Below are 25288 nucleotides of genomic sequence, written 5' to 3'. Positions count from 1 at the left end.
CAGCCTAAAAACAAGCAGCTGCTATTAGCCACAAGTGCTCTCTCATCACAATGGCAGTGTCTGGAGCACTCAGCAGTGAGTCAAGGACATTCTGGCTCTCACCAGCTATCTAGGAACCTTAAGAGATCACTCTCTGGGGCTGTTGATTCTTCCATTAAATAAGGATTCTCTGACACCCCCTTGGAAGGTTTCCATGACCCCTGCCCAGCACAGTCCTCTGCCTTCTTCACAAGGCTTGGTACCAACGTAGAATGTGTCAGTGAGCCTACAACTCCCGATGTGCTCACCTCCTCGGAGGTCCCAGCATGCTGCCCTGTGACTTCTAGGCACTGTCTGGTTGCCCTGTCTGGCGTCTCTCCCTCCTAGGACACTGCCTGCCACTTTTAGACACTCAAGTGTTTGTTGAATGAGATGAACATCATCCTCTGTCAATTCCTAAGGACAGACTTTCTGTTTGCATTGGCCCATTGGTCCTGGAAATGTGGCAAGGGCTCATCAACAGATGAATACATAAACATGTGCTCCCGAGGGTCCCATCATCCAGGGAGCTGGTTTTAACACCTGATTACCTTCTGCCTTGCATTGTGCTCCAGTCACCTCTGTAAACTCTAAGTTTACCATTCTACTAACACATATGCGCATCATGTGGAAGAAATCCACGTATGCCCCGTGAGTTGTGTGCATGTGTCCTGAGGGCTGGCACACCATGCACACGATTTATCAGGGGTCAGGTTGGTATCACATTTATTGTGTATCTTCTGCAGCACTGTCTATCCTGCTAGGGAGAGGGCACATTTTTGCTAAGTGTATATACTGACATAAAACTGCAACATATGCTGTTTAATAGGAAAAGGGCAATTTTTGCGTCAAGGGGTACTATTAATATCATCTTTGTTACTAATTGTTCTACACATTGACCATAACATAAATAGTCCTTGATCTTTCTAAGAATGAACAGAAGTTAGCAATAAATTCATTAGAAATATGCTTCTTTTACTCATAGGAAATTGCTATTCTTAGTAATAGTTAAAACATTATTGTCCATTCTTTCTAATAGAATAAGGATTCTATATGCTTTACATATGACACCTAAACATTTATAATGCAAAAGTCCTAGTATCCTTACCACAGCTGCTTTGTTTGAAATTTTTTTTGGGGGGGAGGATTGATGTTCAGAGGGCTTATGACTCATTAAAGTCATTGACCAATTCAAACACTCAACTATCAACCTGTTCTTTCAGAGAATGTTCCTTTCACCCACCTTGGGACCATTCTACCAGCACATATACGCACCATGTGGAGGAAATCCACGTGTCCTGAGAGCAGTGTGGACGTGTCCTGAGAGCGGTGTGTGGACGTGTCCTGAGAGCTGGCATACTACGCACACGGTTTAAGCAGAACTTTGATCTACAGTCAAAGGTTCTTATCTGTGTAACCCTTAGAAACAAATGCTCTTTTTTCCACAAGGCGATCAGAACTAGGCTCTGAGTATACAGCCAGTGCATTGTGCAGTTCTTTGTTCCCTTGAAGAAAATTCTACAAATGTTGATTCACTAATTTACTCTAATAAAAAAGCTGTAGGCAGTCTCAAGTCTGAGTAAGTGTGAATGTCAGAAAGGTCCCTCTAGACTTACAATGCATTTTTCAATGTTCTGTCTGGAATAGGAATATAAATAAGAGTATTGAAGATGCTTCTGTCAGGCCACCTTTCTGATCAAACATTTTTGATATTTCAAAATAAATATTTTAGAATTAAAATAATTAGAATAATTTAAAAAAAAGTGGTATTCTTCTTCCAACCAAGGTGGAGTGAGATGAATTGAAACTACCCTTCCATTTGAAACAACCAAAAGTACTCAGAATAAAGACCATGAAAAAATGGTTTCCAAAACACAGGCTATCAATGAAGGACAGTGATGCTAGAAGGAAACACAGAGAAAAGCTCTGTGACGCTGGCTTACACAAGGACTTCTCAGACACAGCCCTGGAAGCATGACCCACACCGAAAACAATCATCAACTGGACTTTGTTAAAATTAAAAACTCCTGCTCTTCAAAAGACAGTGCTAAGAGAATGAAAAGATCAGCCACACCGGGAGAAAATAGTCATATATCTGGATTTGTATCCAGAAAATATAAAGAACTCCCAAAACTCAGCAATCAGAAAACAAATTACCCAATTATGAAAAATGAGCCAAAGAGTTGAACAGATACTTCACCAAAGAAGACATAAAGATGATAAATGAGCACATGAAAAGATGTTCACCATCATCAATCTTTAGGGAAATCCAAGGTAAAACTACAGTAAGATATCACTGTTGCAGCTATTAGAATGGCTGAAAGTAAACAGACTAATCATGCCAAGAGTCAGCCAGTGTGTGGAGTGATCCAAACTCTCATATGCTTCTCATGGGAGTAGTGAACTGTTCAACCATTCTGGAAAACAGTTTGGCAGTTTCTTGTAATATGAAGATATACCTGCTTTATTACCCAGGTTTTCCACTACAAGGCATTCATCCAAGAAAGGAGAGAGTAAATGTCCGTACAAAGGCTTGCACATAAAGGTTCAGCACGGCTTTATTTGTAACAGCTTCCAAGCTGGTAACAACTCAAACAACCATCAATAGGTGACTACATGAAGTAACTAGGGGAAAATCCATACAATGGGAAACTACTTAACAATAAAAAACACAACAAATTATTGAATTACTGATATATGAGATGGAATGAGTGAATCTCAGCATAATTATGCTAAGTGAAAGAAGCCAAACCAAAAAAGACTACATACTGCATTGTTACATTTATATGTAACACTAGAAAATGCACACTAATCTATAGTAACAGAAGCAATACAGAAAGCAACTGAGGAGGAGGGTAAGTAGAAAGGTTAAAGAAAGGCTGGAGAAAACTTTTGGGGTAATGGATATACTCGCTATCTTCATTAGGGTGATAATTTCACAGGTGTGTATCAAAACTTATAAAATTGTGCACTTTAAATTTGTTCAGTTTATTGTATATCAATTATACCTCAATTTAAAATCCCCAAAAGATACTAATTTACTTTGGGAAACTTTGCATAAAATCAGCATTTATGATATAGCCATTCAAAAAACTATTCATTGAGTTCCTATCTATGCCAAGCACTGCGCTGGTGAAAACAAACAAACAAACAAAAATTAGCAAAGGAGGTTTTGACCCATGGACCACTAAGTGAGGCCTCTAGTGTTTCCATTGGGCTTTGCTGCTTAAGGAAAGTCAATTCTGAAGGGCTTTTGAAAAACCAAGTTTTAACTTCTGTTGTCAGTCTCATTACATGGAAATTGCTTCAGAATGTTTCATCTATAATCATATGAATTTTGATATTGCACTTGTGCCTAACTGTACAAATAAAAGAATTGAAGAAAGAACCACAAAACCCTCATTCTATTCTCTATTCAGAGGGCCTTTCCACAAAATTAACAGAAGAAGGTAAATCTGCTGTGTGCTCTCATGTAGATGGATCTGTGGCTTCAACATAAAACGAGTGGGAAGACTTTGCTCCAGTTCCCTGCATTTCCTTTTGTGTGAGTCATGGAGAGCATAATTTGCTGTGTTCCCCAAAGCCTTGCTTACCATCATCTCTTATTTCTAAGATTTTCCACTAAGTCACACTCTTTAAGCCACCAACAATTAGCAAAACTATTTATCACTGAATTCGCCTTGTGGGAATTTGACTTCTATCATGTGAGAAGTTCAGAGAAAGCAGAGGTAAATGATATACACAGGGTCTCAGTGTCAAACACTGGGAAGTGACATGCTTTTATCAATCAACTTTATGCCATTAGTTACCACAGAGAGAACATTCCACTGTCATAATGGCAATTCTAAAAGATGGACCATTATTTCCATAATAACACCATTATAATACTGGTCATCAAGCCTGTCAACATTTTCCTTAAAAGAAACATTTTTAAAAGAGTTTACTACTCAGATCTTGCAGGCTGAACTTGGGCAATAAATTTTTCAAAAGAAAGTGTGGAAACTTCGCAAATATGAAGAACTAAATTAGCATGACTGTGTATAGCATTCTTTGAGCCAGAATTAGAGAAGCTGCTTGCAAAATGAAAGAAGAAGCATATTTTAAATGACATACAAAGCCAGTTATCCAAATCAATATTTTGTAGAAACTGCTAAAAACACCTTGGGTATATCTATAATTGATTAAATTAGAAACAAGCTTAAAATCTCCTTTCTGTATTGACACAAGACAAGAAAGGTAAATCTTATGAAGAATAATGAATATAGGATTCAAAAGTTGGCAAAGATTGAGATGATCCAAGCTGGCCCTGAACCACTAATAATGTTTTTGAAAGATTGGGTTATTAGATTAACAGCTGTAGAAGATGGACACTATTTATGCAACGTTAAAGCAAACATTTTTATTAACCAAACATTTCCTAAATTGCAAGCAAAAATGTGAAACTCAATCTGACACCTGTAGCAAATCTGAGGGCCTTCCCTGGTCCAGGGCATACTCTCTGCTGTAAATGAGGTTTGTTCCAAAGGTTATTTGGAAAAAAAAAAAATCCTTATTCAGTTTTTAACTCTTGCTGCTTTCCACCGGATGATTTACCCTGATTTTTCCCAAAGCCCTGTGTGTGGCAGATGCACCTGACAGCAGTAACTCAAGCATACCCTGAGAAGGATGCTATGGTGTAAGAAGAATGTGTGTTCGGAGTTCTAAGCTAAGGAATCTGGGAGTGGACAACCTGGAGATTCACTCCTTATCTGAAGAGGACATTTGAATCCCTGGCTGGCCCATTCTTTGGAACGCGAGTTGTCCAGAGGATTGAGGTCCTTTGTCATGGGTTAAATGGAGGTTGCTAGGTGAAAATGCTATATAACCTGCATGCTTTTAATAAACGCACTGCTCCCGGACCATCCTGCATGTAAGTACCCAATAAACCCTATGTCTCATTCCCTGGCTTCAGGTCTCTTCTTCAGCCCCTTAGGCATGATGACATCCTTACTGGAGTCAATAGCGATCTGGCATGACACCCTGAAAACTCTCAGTATCTGTTTCCTTTGGTCAATAGAGTGCATGTGGTTGTTGATCCTTCACTTAGGAACCAAGGAGGGGCTCTACTCACGTCATGCATGGAGTCCAGCAGCTTGGTCAGTTGGTAGAACCTCTGCCAGCTCTGCCCCGAATTGTTGGGACACTTAGTTACCATCTTCCTCAGTTCTTTGATGTAATTTGTCCTCATTTCTTCAAATGCAGCCTGGCTTTTGAGGCCATCCTTTGGAACTGTGTAAAAACAGACATGTAAATTTCCAGGATGGAAAACAACTTTAGCATCTTAGCAGGTAAGGTCATATAATGATTTTGAGGTTAGATACTGAATCTCAATTAATTACATTTGTGAAAAAATATGGCGGCTGTCTACTGGCAAATACTTGTACGTGTACATACACAAGAACAACTATCAGATGTGTCTTTTCATATATTTTGCACAGACTAGTTCACTTAACCATGACACCAATCTTATGACATAACTGTTATATCATTCTCATTTTACAGATGAGGAAACTGAAGACTGGAGGCTGAATCACTTGCCCATGGACACAATAAAAAATGGCAGAGAAGGGGTGGTATAGACTTAAGTCTGTCTGTTTCCAAAGCCTGCCTCTCAACTGCAAGGCCACTTTGCCTTGTGGCCGGTCATCAAAGTATTTATGAATCCTAACTTGCCAATACCTCAGAGATAGAAAACTATATTTTGATTTTCAAGGATAACTGAAGAGCCACAGACAATCTAGGCTGGGGCTAGAATTAGAAATCAACATCCTCATTCTCAAGTTCAAATATTAAAGACATTCAGGGGAACTGGCCATCTACGAAGGGGAGGACGCTGCTTACAAAGCAGCACTTTCTATCTACTTTGCACCAGGATCGCATGACCATTGAGGCACGTGACTTCCCAGCACAACCTCATGAAGGGTCTGTACACTGGTTTATGTGTGGGACGGGGGAACATCAACAGTGGTTCCACACGCAAGGCAAAATTTAAAACTTTCAAAGAGAATGAACCATGTTCATCTGTATCTTTGATAAGGCAGAAAACTAAGGATAATATTTTCTTCTTTCCTTTCATGTGGTGGCTAGCTTTCATATTTTTTTTTAAAAAATTCACTTAAAAAGAATACTTTGAAATTCAGGACTTGTAAGCTTATCAAGTGCTTCTGTGACCTGCTGAGAGGCAGGTCCCAGGACATTTGCGAAAGTACTTTATTAATAAATAAAGTCCAGGTGTAGGACAAAGTTTAAGCATTTTTTTCCCACTACGGCCAATAAATAGTATGTTTATGCCTTAACACTGAAAAAGAAAATCACCTAGAATTTTATTTTTAGGAGATAAACATCTAATGAAAATTCATCTTCGGATATTAACATTCTGGTATTGAAACTGCTCTGACTTTCACTTCTTAATTACCCATTATATTTGCTAATTTCCCATAACTGGTATAAATAAGTATTTACTTGGGTCATCAGCACTTTGAGAGGGTTCTGAGTATTGGGTGCAACCCTGGAAGCCAGGCACATTGCTGTTTCCAAATAAACCCTGTTAATCCTACAAAAAGACATGGATTAGCTTGCAAATTAACTTCTACTATTATGATAATAATCGTCTTGAGTTTAATTGTTGAGACTTTTGATTTGTGGTTTATTTAAGTCTATTTTTGTGAGGGGGAAAAATAAATCCCTAATAGCAACTGCACAGATTCCTGAGGCTGTCACAATATTAGTTGTGGTTTAAAATATTTGACATTCACATTAAATGTTAAAAGCTGTCCATTATATAACAAATAGTATTTCTTTCTCCTTAAAATAAAACTTTGCTTTAAAAGTAAAAAAAAGTAAAGAACAGTAATAACCAGATGTTAGTAATAAAACCATAGATCCAATTTCTACCAAAATTTTAATGTTAAAACTTTCTAAAAGACAGGAAAAGTGTGCAAATATCTTACACTTTCCACCCACCGATTAGCATTTAAGTTATAAGACTGCACAAAGTAAATGTTTAGTTTTTCAATATAGATACTTATATGGACATCATCTTATACATGAAAAATTAGTAGTAGAATAAATAAGTTTCACTATTATATTTCAATACCATTTGGTATATGTAAGGTTAACCAAATTTGTATTTCTGATAGTTGTAGATCAAAAATTCTAAAAATTATAGCAACCTGTGTCAAATATCATACTTATATTTTATTGCAGTAAGTGAAATATATTGTACCAGTTTCCCAGCCAGATTTTTTAGAAGTTGAAACAAACCCACAAATACAGAGAACTTAAGCAAAACCTCAAATTTTGGAGTTCTGCCCAGAGTTTCTGAATTTACTTATTAAATGCAGCAGAGCTGCTGGAAATCATCCAGAATCTGGAGAAGAGCAAAGAGACAACTGGTGTGGAAGTCTGTCTGCTTTCCTCTGCAAGCAAAAAGAACATGAGAGCCTCTGACGTCAGTCTCAAAAAACTTTGATACACTGGACATCAGGTGTGCATTTGACATTCCTGAGATGAAACATTTTCATGTGTTCTATCACAGATTAGCAAAACAAGCTTACTAAAGCCTGTGGGTTTTATGGTTCATAAAATGCTTTACTTATGTTTTCCTACCTTTTTATTTTGCTTTTTCTGCATTAAAAAAAAAATCAGAATTCAAAGTACTGAGCTACTTGGGGGCTAATAAATTAATTCAAGCAGCTTCAAAATGATATCAGAATCTATTATAGGCTGAGTATATAAAAGAATAAGATCAATTTAGATTGAGTAGTCAACAATCATGAAGAATTAGTATCACAAGCACTTTAAAAAATGTTTCATTTATAGTCTACCATCCATTCGTCATAATTTTCAAAATATTTTTCGAACCAGTAATGGTTAATAACCTAGCTTGGAAGGGGAATACAATCATTTTCAGTGAATTTAAAGATTATAGTTCCAAAGTTATACTCGATAAAGAATAAGTCAGAAACAACAGATACCTTGGTGAAGAGTGGAGCAGGGGCCGACCCTGCAGGTGAGGGGTGCAAACACAAGAGCTGCGGGAGATGGGGCTGGGTGTCATTAGTGAGGAATGGCGGGGCCTGTGGCAAACTGGAGAGAACATGCCCTGCCCCGGGCAATTGAATTCAATGAAAATAAAACAAAAGGCCAAAAGCAACCCCAAAAACCTGTGCTGGCCAAATAAAACACAGCTGTGAACTGCTGGCCCCACCTCCCTACCAGGGCTGCCGGTTTGCCCCCTCTGCTATGAAGTCTGCGATTCTGCCTACTGGACACCCCGTCCTCGCTGCTGCCATTGTGTGCCACCTGCCATCCGCCTGCCTTTCAGCCTCTCGGTCCCTGCTCTTCGGGGAGCAGGCAGGACACTGGAGGTCAAGTTCCAAGCTGTTGGTTTTAGTCCTAGCTCATAGAGGATACTCAACAAATCACACTTAAGTGCCTCCGTTTTGTCAACTTGACAAGGGGGCTATCGATCTCCCAGGGTTATTTTAAGTATTCAATTAGATAACATATGGAAAAACACTTTGCAAATTACAAGGTGCTAAATGTAGATGAAGCAGGATTATTACCCATGTCACCACCGCATCCCTCTTCCTGCTCTGATCGCTACCTGATTCCAGCTTAGTTTCCCCCGACTCAGTCCCTCTCTGCTGGAAACAGCAGCTCTTCATACACATTCCATCCTGAGCACCTTGGCTAGTCTTGCCCCTCTTCTCCAAATGACTTACTGATCACTGCCCATTCTCTCACACCTCTGATTCAGGGGCCCATGGCAAGAGCGAGGCACAGACTGGCTCCGCCAGGTTGTCGCTAAGCACTCTCTCCTCTTAAGTCCATGCCACTCGCCCTGGCATACTTGCAGGCTCTTGACATCCAGAACATTTCTCAGTTTCCTCTGTGGCCGTCGCACATGGCTCAGAGTTTTCCTCTCCAGACTGTCTCCTGTCATCTTTCTGGGTCTTGCCCTCATCTGATGGGAGTGTCTCAAATTCTTTCCCCTCTGTTGGAAAATTCCTGTGCCGTTGTTGGAATTACGGGTGCCGCACATCCTTGCCAAGGCCAATCCTGTCCTCTCTTGTCTCCACTGGAGCTTTATGCTTTCTATCCTCTCATACCTGGTTCCAGAAGCCCAAAAAAGCTTCTCATCAATCTGCAAGTTCCTGGCATGCTGGCACCTGCTGATGCCTAATGGTCAACTCCAGGGGCCTTCTGTGAGGGTTCTCAACTTTCTCTGTGGAAGCCATGCTGTTAGTCACACGCTTTTTGGAAACTCTCACCTCCTGGCTTCCAGTACCATACACTCTCCCAGTTTTTCTACCTCTCTGACAGTTCTGTCTCTGTCCCTGCAGTCTCTGCCCCGCTCCCGTAACACAACTCCACTGGCTCTCTCTGGACCATGGTAACCCCACTCACCACTGGAATTACACTACAATTTTCTATAAGGTTATTCAAATGTGTATCTCAGTGCTCAAACCTGTCTTCATAGTCCCAGTCCCCAGTTTTCTCCATCTTTTGGCTGTTTCTATCAGGACACAGAGTTGGCATCAAAAAATTAACCTATCCAAAACAGAACTCATTTTACACTCCACAAAATCTGCTCCAAGTCCTGATGTTAACATTCCTATCAATGGCATCACTGCTGTGGCTAGTCATTTCTTTGCGCTCGAAACCTGTGTCACTCTGACCTACAGCACTTTTACTTCCCTTCCCAGGCAGCTGCCAAGGCCAAGTCTACAATGTTTCTGGACTCCACCTGCTCCTGTCCATCATATTAGCAGTCATGGTAATCCAGCCCGCTATTTCCACAGGCTCCAGCAGGCCTCTGTGCTTCCAGTCGGGCTAAGTTCTCTGTCTCTGCCTCTCTCCCACCCTGTCTCTTTCCTCTTGAATCTGTTCTGCCGGAGAGCCTTATAAAGCCATACAATATGGCTTTGATCCCATCATCCCACTGCTCAAAAGCCTTCAGCATTGCCCTTTTCTGCCCACCTAATAAAGTTCACATTTCTTCAATGGACATCGAATATACTGGTCTAATCGACATCCCAATCTTGTTACCCACAACTCCTCCACCCAACATAACCTGATGCACCTTTAAAAAATAAATTAATACATAAGTAAAGAATTTGAAGGTAAAACCACCCTTCCCCCAACTAAGTGTTACTGCCTATAAAGACTTCCCCACAGGTCCGCACTCATTCATACTGATGCTCACAGCAATGCCATCTCACACCTCCTATCCAGCCTACAACCCCTGCAACATCCTCCAAGATCCAGCTGCACCATGTATCCCTCCCAGGTCCCCAGAACTGAATGTGCTCTTCCCTTCTTTGAACCACCATGACATTCCTTACCTCTATCACAGTATATAACCACTTTCCCTATGTATTAAAGATATCTTTGGCCAGGTGCAGTGGCTCATGCCTGTAATCCCAGCACTTTGGGAGGCTGAGGCAGGTGGATCACTGGAGGTCAGGGGTTTGAGACCAGCCTGGCCAACATGGCAAAATCCCATCTCTACTAAAAATACAAAAATTAACAGGGATAATGGCGCACGCCTTTATCCGAGTAATCCGAGCTACTTGGGAGGCTGAGACAGGAGAACTGCTTGAACCCAGGAGGTGGAGGTCGCCTTGAGCCGAGATCATGCCACTGCACCCTGGCCTGGGCAACAGAGCAAGACTCCACCTCAAAAAATAAAATCTTTGAACTTTTCTTAAAGTATAAACTCCATTAGGATAAAGACTGTGCTTCATTAACCCTTGTGTTTCCTGAATTGCCCAATCCTACCATACACATAACAGACACTTTATAAACATTGAGTGGTTGGATGAGTGAAGGAATAGTGGGATATGCTCTTTACATGCCCAAAGCTTCATACTTTGCAAGTAACTTATTCATCAAAGGGTAAAGCCTTCTTCCCATTTCTTCAGTGTGTTTTTCTGTTTGGTTTGTTTTTGTTTTTGGTACCAACTACCTGAACACAATAAACAGGCTACTGCCCTATGGGGAAGATGATCTGATAATATAGAAAAAGTACTAGGATGGGCATCGTTTTACCTGTGCTCAGTAGCAGCAAAACTTTCATGATGGTGTATTCTTCAAAGGTGAGCTGTAGTCGAATGAACTGAAGGCTGATTTGGTGCATCCCCTGGCATAGTTCATACATGGCAGACTGATGCATCTTCTCTCTGCAAAGGAAAAGAAGAAAATGTCTGAGAATGCAAGATTCATTATCAAACCCAGACTGGCAGCCTGAGGCAGCTTAATAAGAGATCTGAGTCAGAATTCTCCTTCTGGCTTCAACATGGAGCAGATGTGTATTTTAAAGACAAGTTAGACGCCTTTCACAGTGATTGGTAAATTGCTTCTAGACCAATACTGCTGGGCTGTTTACTTGTATCCTGTGAGAATGTGTCAGGAGCACTGAAACGAACCCTTTTCAAAGTGTGCCATGATTTCATTTTATGTCAAGACTAATACTGACTGATTAGGATTATGGTGTGTTATAGTGAGACCATCCACAAAGTGGAGAAGCTGCTGCGACCTGGGGCAAAGCCCACGGACTCTTACTCCTTTTCAGCGAAGATATCCAGTACTTGGTATTTGGAAAGGACTGGGCTAGATGCTATGAACACAGGATGGGGATAACCAATCTGATTTCTGCATGGGCCTTACTTATAGAGGTCATGGAACACGTTATTAACTATATACAGCAACATGTTTTAAAAGGGAAATTTAAAAAATACTTTAAAAGGTGAGAAAGCCAAATGGAATCTCTCTGATAAAGAGAAAAAATGATTTGGGGGTTTGGCACAACATATACAAATATTTCCACACACACACACACACACAACCAACAATCCCCTCACATCACTATCCAAATGTTTCCATAAAAATCCATGTTATATAACAACAGAGGTCATAATTTCCTCTTTGCTTGAGAAGTAAGCAAGGCATTACTGTTTTTTTAGATGTTTTTCCTGAAAGTAATAAACCTTTTGTAAGACCCTGGGTAATACTGGTTCATAGTGACCAGACTGTAAAAAGTGAAAGAGGGCAGGCCATGGTGGCTCATGCCTGTAAATCCCAGCACTTTGGGAGGCCAAGGCAGGTGGATCACAAGGTCAAGAGTTCAAGACCAGCCTTACCAATATGGTGAAGCCCCATCTCTACTACAAAAAACACAAAAATTATCCACGCATGGTGGCAGGTGCCTGTAGTCCCAGCTACTCAGGAGGCTGAGGCAGGAGAATCACCTGAACCCAGGAGGTGGAGGTTGCAGTGAGGCAAGATTGCACCACTGAACTCCAGCCTTGATGACAGAGCAAGACTCCATCTCAAAAAAAAAAAAAAAAAAGAAAAAGAAAGAGACAGTATTGGCGAACAATGGGAAAGGACTTGACAAAGGCCAAAGAAATAGAAAATGAGGTCTGGATAGTGGATCCATTTCCAAAGGTGACTGAAAGCAGGTGGCATCCACAGGACAGCAATGTGGGGATCTCTCTTCTAGGATGCATTCTTGGGCTCCCATCAATTGGCCAAAATCTCTTGTGTCTCAACTCTGAATGCCAGTTATAAGGAACCCATAATGAAACACAGCACATGTTCTCTGCATTATTTTATGTCTTTCCTCTCCTCCTAATAAACTAGAAACCACTTTAAATTAAGGAAATATTTTAAACACACACATGCTAATAGCAGGAGCTTCTGGATCTACCATCCAGAATTAACAATTGTAAACAAATGCTACTATTTTTGCCATATGTGCATCAGATTTTTAAAAATTAAACATGGCAAAGTTAAGGCCCACTCTGTCTTCTTCCCCGATCCCATCCATCTCTTCCTCTTTCAAGAAGGGAACCACGCAGTCTGGGTGATTATCATTTCCTCTCAGATGTGTGTATTGCACTACACATGTATGTATCTATAAAAACAGGATACAGTACTGCTTTAAGTAAATTTGAAATTAGATATGCACATCCTTCTGCAACTTATTTTTATTCAACAGTAACTTTTGATACAGGTAACTAAATTAATCCATTTTAACTGTTTTGAGCTTCGTTTGTTTGAATGTACCACAATTTACTTATCCATTCCACTACCGATGGACACCTAGGTTGTCTGGTCTTTACTGTTATCACAAATGATGCCCAAGGAATATCCTTGTCATTTCTATAGGACACAGAATGAAAACAGAACTCAGCTGCTGAGTCATAGATGGGTGCATGTTTCCTGCTTTCATTCCCACCAGCAGGGCATGAGTGTACCCTTACTCCACATCCCCACCAATGCTTGCCATTATCCAATTTCATTTTTTTTCCATCTGATGGGAGGTTGAATGGGTAGCACATGGTTGCTTTTGTTTCCGTTTCCATCATCAACAGTAGGTTCAACATTTTTTTCCAAATGTTTACTCATCATTTGGGTGTCTTTGGTGATTTGACTCTTCGTATCTTTACCAATTTCACCCATTTTTTCCTTCTCGCACTGAGTAACACCATTTTTATTCCTAACAATTTGACTTAAAAATGTTGTCTGATCTTCCACATTGTTTTTCTTTCTCTCTGCTTCTTTTTCTGCTCACTTTGGAACTTGACAGGTGTGCCATCCACCTTTCTTTTGATCCTTAGTTTCAAACTTCCCATGTAATTATATTTCACACATACCGTATAAACACAAAAGGCTGGATTAAAAAATCTGAGAGTCTCCGTATTTTAATAACTCCGTTTAATCTGTTTTTATTTATCATGATTACTGACAAGTTTGGATGTTCTCTACTGTTTTAACTTACTTTCTTTCCTCTTTCCCTCCTTTCTCCTTCTCTTCCTTTCATTGAATTGATCTAGCTTTTTAACTCCCCTCTCTTATGGCTTTACTGGATTTAGAAGCGGTACATTCTGTTTTTACCCCTTAAGTCATCATTGTTAAATGCAGTTTCTCTCAGATGCACACACTCCAGGTCTGCTTAGATTTTCCCAGTGTTTCTGTGACTACCCTCACTTCTTGCACTTCACTCCTGAGTTCAATTTCTTACTTACTGAAGAATGTATTTTAGTAATTCTTTCAGCAGTGATTAGTTGATAATGTTCAGAAGTTGGGTGCGGTGGCTCATGCTTGTAATTCCAGCACTTTGTGAGGCCGAGGTGGGTGGATCACCTGAGGTTAGGTGTTCAAGACCAGCTTTGCCAAAATAGTGAAACCCCACCTCTACAAAAATACAAAAATTATTGTATTACAGGCATGATGGTAGATGCCTGTAATTCCAGCTACTTGGGAGGTTGAGGTGGAAGAATTACTTGAACTGGAAGGTGGAGGTTGTAGTGAGCCAAAATTGTACTGGACTCCAGCCTAGGTGACAGAGCAAGACTCTTGTCTCATAAATAAAAAAAAAAAAATTTATGTCTTTTGGTCTCAATTTGTCTGAAAATGTCTTTATTTTACCTTCCTTCCTGGATGATAGTTTAAAAAGCTATTGATTTCTAGCTTGAAAAGTGATTTACCACACTACTTTGCAGATAGCATTTGACTATACATGGGCCTTAATTGTTGCTTTTGGGAAATTTCCTGTTAGTCTAATGGTCATTCTCCTGAAGGTAGCCTGCATTTTTCTCTTTGGAAGCTTTAAAAATTTTTCTCCATGTATATGATGCCTGCAGTTTCATTATGATGTACCGAGGTACAGACTGATTTTTATTTCTCCTGTTCAGGACTCAGTGTCCTTATTCAACTTGCAAATGTAAGTATTCCTTCAGTTCTAAAATGTTTTTAGCCATTGTCCCTTCAATTATCATCTCTAACCTGTTCCTGTTATTTTTCTTTTTAAAACTCCAATTAGCAGTATGTTGGACCTTCTCCTTGGGTCTTCCACATCAGCCTCTCTCTCATATTTTTTGCTTTTTATCTCTCTGTAATGCATTCCTGGGTGATTTTCTCAGATCTATTTTCCATATAATCTACTGCTTAATGTCTATAGTGTTTTAATTTTAATGGCAGTATTTTTCATGTTGAGGAGCTAAAAAATGCTCTATTTAATTTTCTCTCAAACATTTCTGTGATTTCCCATATTTTTCCTTTACATATCTAGATATTAAACATGTTTATTTTATAGTTTCTTTCAGATGTTTTATTCAATTTTGGGGTTGCTAATATGCATATCTAACATGTATTGTCTTCTGGGTGAATCCCATGGGTTCTGGCTTCTGGATGGGACTCTACAGAGTTTTAGTATTTGCAACTGTCATGGCTATAAGCATTTTACTTGTTCTGGAGCAGTTTTTATGCTAATTTCTCAGCTTAAACACTTTTTGCAAGACTCATGTAGTTTAAATTTAGACTCCGCACTTGATGTGGTGCAGGTTTGTGTTTCTTATTTCTTTCAGCTTCCTTGTCATACTGGCTGTTGGTTTAGTTTTATTGTCTTTGTCAGCAGAGAATGAAATCTTTGCCAAGCCCTGGATTCATGCAGGGGGCTCTATTTCAGGCACTGGCCTTGTTGGAGTCTAACTTCTTGTCACCTTTCCCTGTTTGTGTTCTAATACCTACTCCTAAAGCACATATCTGCATTTAATAGTCTGTGGGCCATCTGTGACATAAGTTCTGCCTTAAAACACCCTAGCTATGAATTTCCTGTTTTTGCACCTTTTAAAAAATTTTCTTTTGAGCTTGGCTATATATTTAAAACTTTTTTAAATGCAGAATTTTTGTGTGTTTAGAGCCAAAAAATAAAAAATTAAAAAATATAAAAAGCGCAGTTTAGTTCCATCATTTTGATTGGTAACTGCAAACTTCTTAAAGGCAGGATCCATGTCTGACTAACCTTTTTAAATGTCAAAAAGAATATAATAGACAAGTGCTATGTGTCAGTCTTTGCTAAGTATTTCTCGTGCATGAATGAGAGAAAAAAGAAAGGAAAAAAGCAAAGAGAACAGTTAAAGGCTATGAAATGAAAACATATAGATTTGCATATGATGATGATGATTAAGGAAAAGGAATACTGGCAATTTATAAAAAGTGGCCACAAAATTAGAAATTGCATTTACGAAGTTCTACAAAATTTTTTGAGGGAAAGAGAGAGACTGATTTAGATTGTGACATGGGTAAAGCAAGTTGGAAAATCAGGATGTCTGTAGAGCATAACACAACATGCATTTCATACTGTGTGGTTTGAAAAGTGCCCTCACGTGCATTTGATTCCTTAAGGGGACATCTCTGGCTTTGCCCTAGCAGGTCCTAGAGGTGCACAGCCCATCAGCCTTTCAGCATGCTGGCTTTGTGATCTGGTAATCATGTAGCATCCAAGATCTCAGGCATATTACATGTAAAATTGAAATACTAATAAAAATTCCAATCTTGCAGGATGTATGAATGAATTATATGGAAGGTCTTAAATTATAAAATACTTCACACGTTAGTTTTATTTGGAAATCATAGAGAGAATATAATGCTTCTTGAGAGACCAAATGATCATTTAGGTTGAAACAAACCAAGAAAGAGTCAAAGTCTTACAATGAGTTTTCAGGAAAACAGAATTATGTTATTATTTTAAATTATTTCTATATAGAAGATGGTAAATCTAGGGAAAAACCAAAGATAATGTAGATTTTCAGAAGGTAGAAGTAACTTGCCAAGAGTAGAACATGAGAACACCTCCATGTCAGAGTGCTTCTGTCATCAGATGTGTTAACAAAACATTCATACACAGATTAAAGGTTAAAGAAAGACCTCAGATTCCACTTGGAAACAGATTAGAACATTAATGTGTGACAATACACCTAAAGAAAGCATCTTTTTGCTACTTCAGTATGAACAGCATCTCTTTTTAAGTCTTTGTGAGGTAGTAACTAAATAACCTCTACAGTCTCCATAGCTATCATTTATGAATTGCCCATCCATACACCAGAGCTAAATTTCTTCTTGCTAAATCTTGCAATGCCCAGTGAGGAATTATTCTCATGTTCATAGTAAGGAATTTTAGGTACATGTGAAGCCAGGATCCAAACCCAGGTTTTTTACTACAAAACTCATGCCTTTCACTTTCTCCATATGCCAGCCTGAGTAATCATTTTTAGCTCTTTTTTCCGGAGGCATACAACTCTATTCAGTACCTCTGATGTTTTGTTATTACAGTCACTCATTTGTTAATTCTTTGCTCCCCATTATGTGGTAAGATTTTGTGTTTTCAAATTCCATTGCTGTTTCCATTGCATGAAATTGAACTCTCTAAATGAAGAGTACTGAGCACTCAATATAGTTTGAAATTTCAAGAACATAGGCCATCTTGAAAATGCATTTTATGGCCGGGTGCGGTGGCTCACGCCTGTAATCCCAGCACTTTGGGAGGCCGAGGCGGGTGGATCACGAGGTCAAGAGATCGAGACCATCCTGGCCAACATGGTGAAACCCCATCTCTACTAAAAATACAAAAAATTAGCTGGGCATGGTGGCGCGTGCCTGTAATCCTAGCTACTCAGGAGGCTGAGGCAGGAGAATTGCCTGAATCCACGAGGTGGAGGTTGCGGTGAGCCGAGATCACGCCATTGCACTCCAGCCTGGGTAACAAGAGTGAAACTCCGTTTCCAAAAGAAAAAAAAAAAAAAGAAAATGCATTTTATATCACATCATTTTGCACATTTTTTGTGCAATTAATTGTGCAATTTTTTGCACAATTGGATTAAATGTATAGAAATGTACATCCAAGGAAGTTGAAACTAGGACAATATTTTTGGCGTGACATTGCTATTAGTTTTGCAATATCACTTCACAGAATATACTCTTTGCTACATGCTTTTTATTCATGTAAGTTTAGCTCATTTTGAACAGAATAATGTAAAAATATACTGACTACTTTGAGAAAGAGAAACAAGCTTGTATAATGCCTCTGTAAAACGAAAGTAGATGCATGATCAAAAGTCACCCTTGAAAGTGGACTAATACAAACGTGGTAACAGATTACTGATGTAGAAAACAGCTGTATAGTGAACATCAGACCTGAATAACTGATGGCTGCCAGTCTCTACTTAAGAACCATGAGTACTAATATTCTTGCATATGTCAGTCATTTCTAAATATCTTCTTATTTGCAGGAACAGAATAAAAACTTTACTTTTGGATAAATAAACACAGCAGCCAAAGTGGGTCTAGAGACCCAGTTCCAATTATAAGGAGGCTGGGTTAAAATCTATGACAATAATAGTTTCAAAATATTTTTTAAAAACACTTCAATAGTTTTGTAAACTTGAAATTTTCTCAAATGAGGAAACCAATTTTACTTGTAGCTATAACTTCATCTGGTCTTCTCTTAGAACATCCATTATACTAAAACTAAAATCGTATGATCATTTGGAAATAGTTTTTAAATATTATGTTAAACTTATCTAACTTCTCCAAATCTTATTCACTTGGGACTAAAGTGAATAATGAGAGTTAGACAATATTTTCTTCCTTGCTTTGGAGAGAATTTGGGGTTAGAAATGGGGTTAAATTCACATAATAATAGTGGGAATTAGAAAAAGTCCATTAAAATCAGAGTGTGGGTAGAGCATTCACAATTTAAATGACTTGGGTGCTGGCTGCCTGCTTTTAACTTAGCACGGAAGCAATCTGAGCAACTGTTTCATTTACAGGACCCACTCATGCTATCTTGCCATCATTATATGTCAATTGTGTTGGCCTATTTCACATTTTGAGACTAGTCCTTTGAACCTATTAGCAATGCCTGTCAGAAGGAACACTCTTGTTTTGTAAGTACTGGCTTACCATTTGCGTATCTAGAAGACCTTCTAGAAGTAGTTGATTTGAGAAATTATTGCCCCAAACTAAATGTAATCATAGAATCATATTCATGTACTTTGACAGAAGTAGATATTTGATTCGCCCAAACTACAAAGCATTACAGCTATGAACGCCTGCAGAACTCGGGAGCTATAAGTATGAATCTGAACACGTTCATGGATACTTCATGTGGTGGCCATCTACCACAGTGAGAACACAAGCTAGGCTCGTCCATCTTCCAGTGTCTAAACCTGTGGGATGGTGTGAATTTCCCACCCATTCCAGGTTCTCATCAGCAGCCAAGCTGGAGTGCAGTGGCACAATCTCGGCTCACTGCAACCTTTGGAGGTGGCTAGTTTTAAGGGCATGCTTACCATTCGGCTCCTTAATGGTCTCCCAAGGTGTTACCCGTGAAATTCAGCTAGACCACTAGGAAGTCACAGAGGCAGGCCTCCAAGGCAGTGCATTTCGCAGATATTATTTAACATTATGCCTCTACTGAACTCTGCCAAGAAATAGCCCTTTGTAGAAAATCTCTGCATCTTTGCAAGACGGCTTCTGAAGATGACTTCCATTTTTTCTTATTCATCATTCTTATTAAGACTCATGTGATACATAGGCCTTGAACTTTAGGCCTGGAGAAAGCTTCTTTCTTAAAGCTAACTTCTACTTAATGAATCTCTGCAGGAAGTGAAAGCAGGCCACCGAGGGGATATTTGTCTTTCATAGCAACATTATTCACAATAGGCAAAAGATGGAAGCAACCCAAGAGTTCACTGACAGATAAATGGATAAGCATGTGGTATATGTAGACAATGGGATATTATTCAGCTTTAAAAAGAAAATTCTGACACATGCTACAACATAAATGAACCTTCATATTATGCTAAATGAAATATGCCTGTTAGAAAAAGACAAATACTGCATGATTTCACGTATATGAGCTATCTAAAGTAGCCACACTCATAGCAACAGTAAGTAAAACGGTGGTTACCAGGGGCTGTGGGGAGGTGGGAATGCAGAATTAGTTTACTGAGTACAGTTTTAGTTTCACAAGATGAAAAAGTTCTGGAGACTGGTTGCACAACAATGTAACAATACTACTGAACTGTGCACGTAAACAGGCTTAGAAGGCACATTTTGTTATGTGTATTTTTTTTATCACAACTAAAAAAGTTTTGAGTATTAGAAAAACAAGAATCTCTACAACCCATGATCCTACCTTTTATTTATTTTTTTGCTTGTTTGTTTGAGATGGAGTCTCACTCTGTCACCCAGGCTGGAGTGCAGTGGCATGATCTCGGCTCACTGCAACCTCCACCTCCCTGGTTTGAGCGATTCTCCCACCTCAGCCTCCCAAGTAGCTGGGATTACAGGTGCGTGCCACCATGCCCGGCTCATTTCTGTACTTTTAGTAGAGATGGGGTTTTGCCATGTTGGCCCGGCTGGTCTTGAACTCCTGACCTCAGGTGATCTGCTCCCCTCAGCCTCCCAAAGTGCTGAGATTACAGGCGTAAGCCACCACACCTGGCCTATACTTTGAGAGAAATTAACATTATTTGAGATAAATTAAGTTTATTTGACAGAAATTGTGTTTAATAATGCAACTTCTGTTAGTACTCAGGTGTTTCATTCTTTCTTCTTTTATAATATACAAAATATCTATCTTACTCTCTTTTTAGCTACTTGCTTTTTGCCTTTTTGTGTCTTGATCGGCTTTTAGTTTTACTGTATCTGTGTTTTTATTGCAAGCTACTCAAAATGCTTTTGGAAAAGCATGTGGGGTAAAAATTCTTTAATAAACCATGATTTCAAAAAGTCACTCAGAAACAGTTCCTCAAAGACCTTTCTGATACAGTTTCGGTACCCTAAAGGGGAAGGAAAATAGAACCACCTTTATCACTCTTTTCTTTTTCCACAAACTCACATTTAATAAATGTAATCGTTTCACATCGGCCTATTTTATAAATGCCAAAGCACAAAAGGTTCCCAACTCTTCCACCTATGGCAACCAATGAAAAGAACAATGACATTTTTAAACGTAAGATCTTTTAGTAATACTGCGCTAAAGTGTACCTTGTCAACTAAATATCTGATAGGTGTGTAAGACATTATTTAAGAAGGAACTACTAAAAGAAGTCTTTGAAATATTTCATGTTAGCCCCTGGATCAAACTCTACGATAGCTCTCACCATTCTGAAGGTCTGTGTACTCTTCTGGATAGTGGGGTGCATATCTGTGACTGATTTTTTTATGGTGCAGAGGTCCACAATTATGTGAGTGATAAATAAATATCTGGCAACAAACACAAGCAGGTAAATCTGGCAGATTTCACAGACTTTCAGCTGTTCTTTTCTTTGTAGATATAAACAAAACAAAGGTTGTTTTGTTTTGCTCAGTCAGGGTTGAAGTCTCTGGAATCTCAAGAGGAGGCCTCTCAATAAACACGTTTGCTAACATACGATTTATTACTTCAGTTAACCACCTCTAGGAATGTGTGTGTGTTACATTGTCAGAATGTAGGCAGCAATAATGTCAATCTTGCAACAGATAGTTTAAATAACTTGACTGGTGTGGTGCACACACGTAATCACAGCCAACCTGAAAGACCAGACCTTACATCTGATACTGCAAACTGCATCGTGTCTAAATAAATCTAACATCTTGTTACATGGTCAGTATAACAGATGGTCCGTGTCTCAGGCTTATTATATTCCTAAAAAACAGCTTGCAGAAAAACAGGTTTTTTTCTTTTGAACCTCAATTAGAATAAAAATGACCCCAATTTGAACATTCAAATTATTCCAGTTTACTGTTTTTAGTTTTTTTTTAGAGTCTTACTAATTTTTCCTTAACTGACAAGATATATGTGAAGAAGGACGATTTTGCTAGCTGCAGTTCTGACACCTGATCATTTGTATAGTACTTGGATAGTTTATTTATGAGCAGGGTAGAACTCAGTCAAGAGGTCTAGAAGTCACCTGAGAACGCCATTGTGGTCTGCCTCACTGAACTAATGTGTTAGGGAGACCAATGTCCCACTGGCCTCCACAACATTCATCTGTTCTCTTTTAATTTTATGTGGTCAATTCTATAATAGTTAAAAGCTAATTCAGGATTTTATCACCTCAGTTGATGTTCCAGAATAGATATGTTTTCATACAACTGCCCGTGGACTTCAACATCACAATATCCACTGACTTTAATGCACGTTACGCAGATCAGAATAACATGTGACAATCTAAAAATCTAGAAGGGGTCTTGTCCTATGGCAACTGTAATTTACCACTGAGAGTCCTAAAAGTCTGGAAACAAATTTTTAAACCGTAAATTCTATATATAGTATTCTTAAAAACATCCCCTTATATAGTAGATTTTAAAGTAACTTAGTCAGCAGTTTTCTTTGCAGGGTACAAGGATATATGTCTTTAGTGCAGGAAAGAAAACATGTAGCCATCATCCACTGTAAAATTCAGATTTTGGAGAAAGTTAAAATCTGTTATAAATCACATTACAAAAATGTTTCGCTTGACCAAAGATTTGATCTGAGTATTCCTTGAACTGTGAATTTCCCCAGGCAGGCCAGTACCAATACAATTCACTTAAAAAACTGATTTCTAAGCAACTTTTCAGGACCGCTTACTGTATCATGTGAGGCACATCTGTTTCTGAGATATGTGTCTAGACACCACACACTAAAGTAAGGAAGATACAGAGCAAACTGCAGGAGATTAAAAAGGAACAACAGTTCACTGGATATTATCTATATGGATATTAGGGGGCCTTGGTACAGAGAAATACATTAATATGCCTGGCACTGAGTTCTTACTAGAAGAGCTACTACCAGAGGCCATTCTAGTAGAAATTCATTGGATATTTTAAGATTTAGTAAAATAAATTGTTAAATTCTAGGCTTTGGTAAGAAAGTTTATACATGGCTTTGACAGATGAACAGGTTCTAGGTGTTGACTAGACTACAATAATTTGCTTATTCCAAGAAATATTTTGGAAAGACAGTCAAACCTTACTGAAAAGAACATGCTAGGATTTGAATCCAGGTAGTCTGGTCTCAGATTCTGGTCTCCTAACTGCTGTGTTAAGGTTAAAATGCCCAATAGCAAGGTTGGAGACTCATGATCACTTAATAAATGCTAGTTAAGACTTATTGCCAGAGTTGCTACATTCACAGAAAGAATACAGAAGAACAACATTCCCAGTGCCAGGAACAGTGGCTCACGCCTGTAATTCCAGCACTTTGGGAGGCTGAGGCAGACAGATCACTTGAGTCCAAGAGTTCAAGACCAAGCTGGGCAACATAGCAGAACCCCATCTCTACTAATAATATAAAAATTAGTAGGGTGTGGTGGTGTGTGCCTCTAGTCCCCAGCTACCCAGGAGGCTGAGATGAGACAATCACCTGAGCCCAGGAAGCTGAGGATGTGGTGAGCCATGATAGTGCCACTGCACTCCAGCCTGGACGACAGGAGTGAGAACCTGTCTCAAAAAAAAAAAAAATTCTCCAGTGAAATTTTTTTTTTCACTGTCAAGCCTCATATTTGTAGGCAAAGCTATAGATTTTAATACTAAATTTCTGAAAATTTAATGGTGTGGAGATCTTAGATGGTTAAACAGAAGACAGCAAACCTTCGGAGAGCTACTATTGCTTCATACAGGGACATTCTGGGTATAAATGTAAAGACACTGCTGACTGTCAATAAAAGACTACCGCTTGTTTCTCCACTTATAAAACGGGTCTGCAAAAAGGAAGGATTCCTTTACTTACTAACTTTGTTCACATTCTTAAAATTCAATAGTCAAATGCTAATTTAGAAATGTTGCCAGACTACTGTTGGGGTAAAGGGTGACAGGAAATCACTTTTTCCTAGAACAATAAAAGTTTTGTATTAACCAGCAAATCACGGAGGCATATTCTTCCTAAAGCAAAAAGTCTTATTACTCCAGTTACCACAAGCTGGCACAGGATGGTGTAAGAGAAGGACATTTATTCTGATAAAATCTGGGTGCACAATTGTGCTTCCAAGGCAAAGGCAGAGAGCGGCTCACATGGGCAGATGTGATTTTGGCAGATGTGTGAATGTGTTAGGGTGGGGACAAGGACGGCAGAAAGCAGGTGTGCTCACTTTATAGGATCACAGGTTTCTTTTTCTATCTTGAAATCTGTGATCCTATAAAGTGAGCACACTTGTTTCCTCTCTTTTCTTTTTACTTTGGAAGAAGCAAACAGCTAAAGCCCCAGAGGCTCTGTTCTCATAGACATGATTAAATTCATTAATCAAATTAGACCCTAGAAAACATTTTTGGATGCCACAATTCTGTGGGAAAGGTAGTTTCTTCTATTTGAATAATCTAAAAGCTGATACATCATCTGCCTGAATAGAAAAGAAGGGTGATGTCCAACTCAATGAATTTATTAGAGATTAGCTACGTGTCCTTTCTTATTACTGATTCCCAACATCTGTCACAAAGTAGATTTTGTTCAGGACACTATGAACCACTGCATCATTCATTACTGGGTGAAATAAGTGTAACAGCACCGGGCCACTATATTAGCAGTGACATTCGTTTCTCATAAAACATCAACACTGAAACACACACTACTCCTGTACACAAAATGACATGAACACAATGATTAGTCAACATATAGCCTAAATATTTATCCTTTTAATCCACTTGTATGAAATTCCTTTTCAAGATAGATGAGGGGTAAAAGTGACATTTTCTAACCTTCTCCTCTACTTCAAAATTCTGCGAACGTCCTCTAATCAGAACTAAGTAGCTGCACAGTTTCTCTTTAATGATAAATGATTTGTTGGTTTTTTGTGTTCATTGCTTAGAAGCAGTAAGTGTTAAGGACAACACCTTAAAAGTGTTAGATCCCTGTGATTCTATTTTGGTTTTTTTTGAGACTGAGTCTTGCTCTGTCACCCAGGCTGGAGTGCAGTGATGCAATCTCGGCTCATTGCAACCTCTGCCTCACAGGTTCAAGTGATTCTCCTGCCTCAGCCTTCTGAGTAGCTGGGATTACAGGCATGTGATCATGCCTGGCTAATTTTTTTTTTTTTTTTAGTGGAAATGGTGTTTCACCATGTTGGCCAGGCTGGTCTTGAACTCCTGACATTAGGTGATCCACCCACCATGGCCTCCCAAAGTGCTGGGATTACAGGCGTGAACCACCATGCATGGCCGTCCCTGTGATTCTTGAGTAGAGCACTGGGCTCTTGGCAACCTTGCGAGAGAGAGGCGAGTGCAATCCAAGCCATCCTTCACTGTGATGCTCTGTACAAAGAGCTGGGGAGCGGCAGAACGTGAGACGGAAGGAAAGCGGGTGGGGACAGCCAGTTGACAGCAATGCTTTCTGCAACAAGGAAAAGGAACAGCGGTGGTATTGGTCTGAGTGTGTCTCTCAAAATTCATATATTGACACAAATTATCAATGTGCTAG

General features: G+C 39.2%; 1 protein-coding gene across 3 annotated transcripts in view; it reads right to left on the bottom strand.

Moving 5' to 3' along the window:
• NR3C2 (nuclear receptor subfamily 3 group C member 2) overlaps nucleotides 1–25288 on the bottom strand; it is a 358568-nt gene that overhangs the window by 23731 nt on the left and 309549 nt on the right. For all 3 annotated transcript variants that reach the window (XM_012470050.2, XM_064383709.1, NM_001308519.1), the window contains 2 exon segments: nucleotides 11113–11243; nucleotides 5129–5286 (listed from right to left, as the gene is read on the bottom strand). In XM_012470050.2, coding sequence (XP_012325473.1) covers nucleotides 5129–5286; nucleotides 11113–11243 — 289 coding nt within the window.

Source organism: Aotus nancymaae, unplaced genomic scaffold (genome assembly GCF_030222135.1).
Source record: "Aotus nancymaae isolate 86718 unplaced genomic scaffold, 86718_ANA_hifiasm-v0.15.2.pri h1tg000033l, whole genome shotgun sequence".
NCBI lineage: Eukaryota > Metazoa > Chordata > Mammalia > Primates > Aotidae > Aotus > Aotus nancymaae.
The sequence above is the reverse complement of the archived record's forward strand: the minus strand, read 5'-3'. Positions and strand labels throughout refer to the sequence as shown.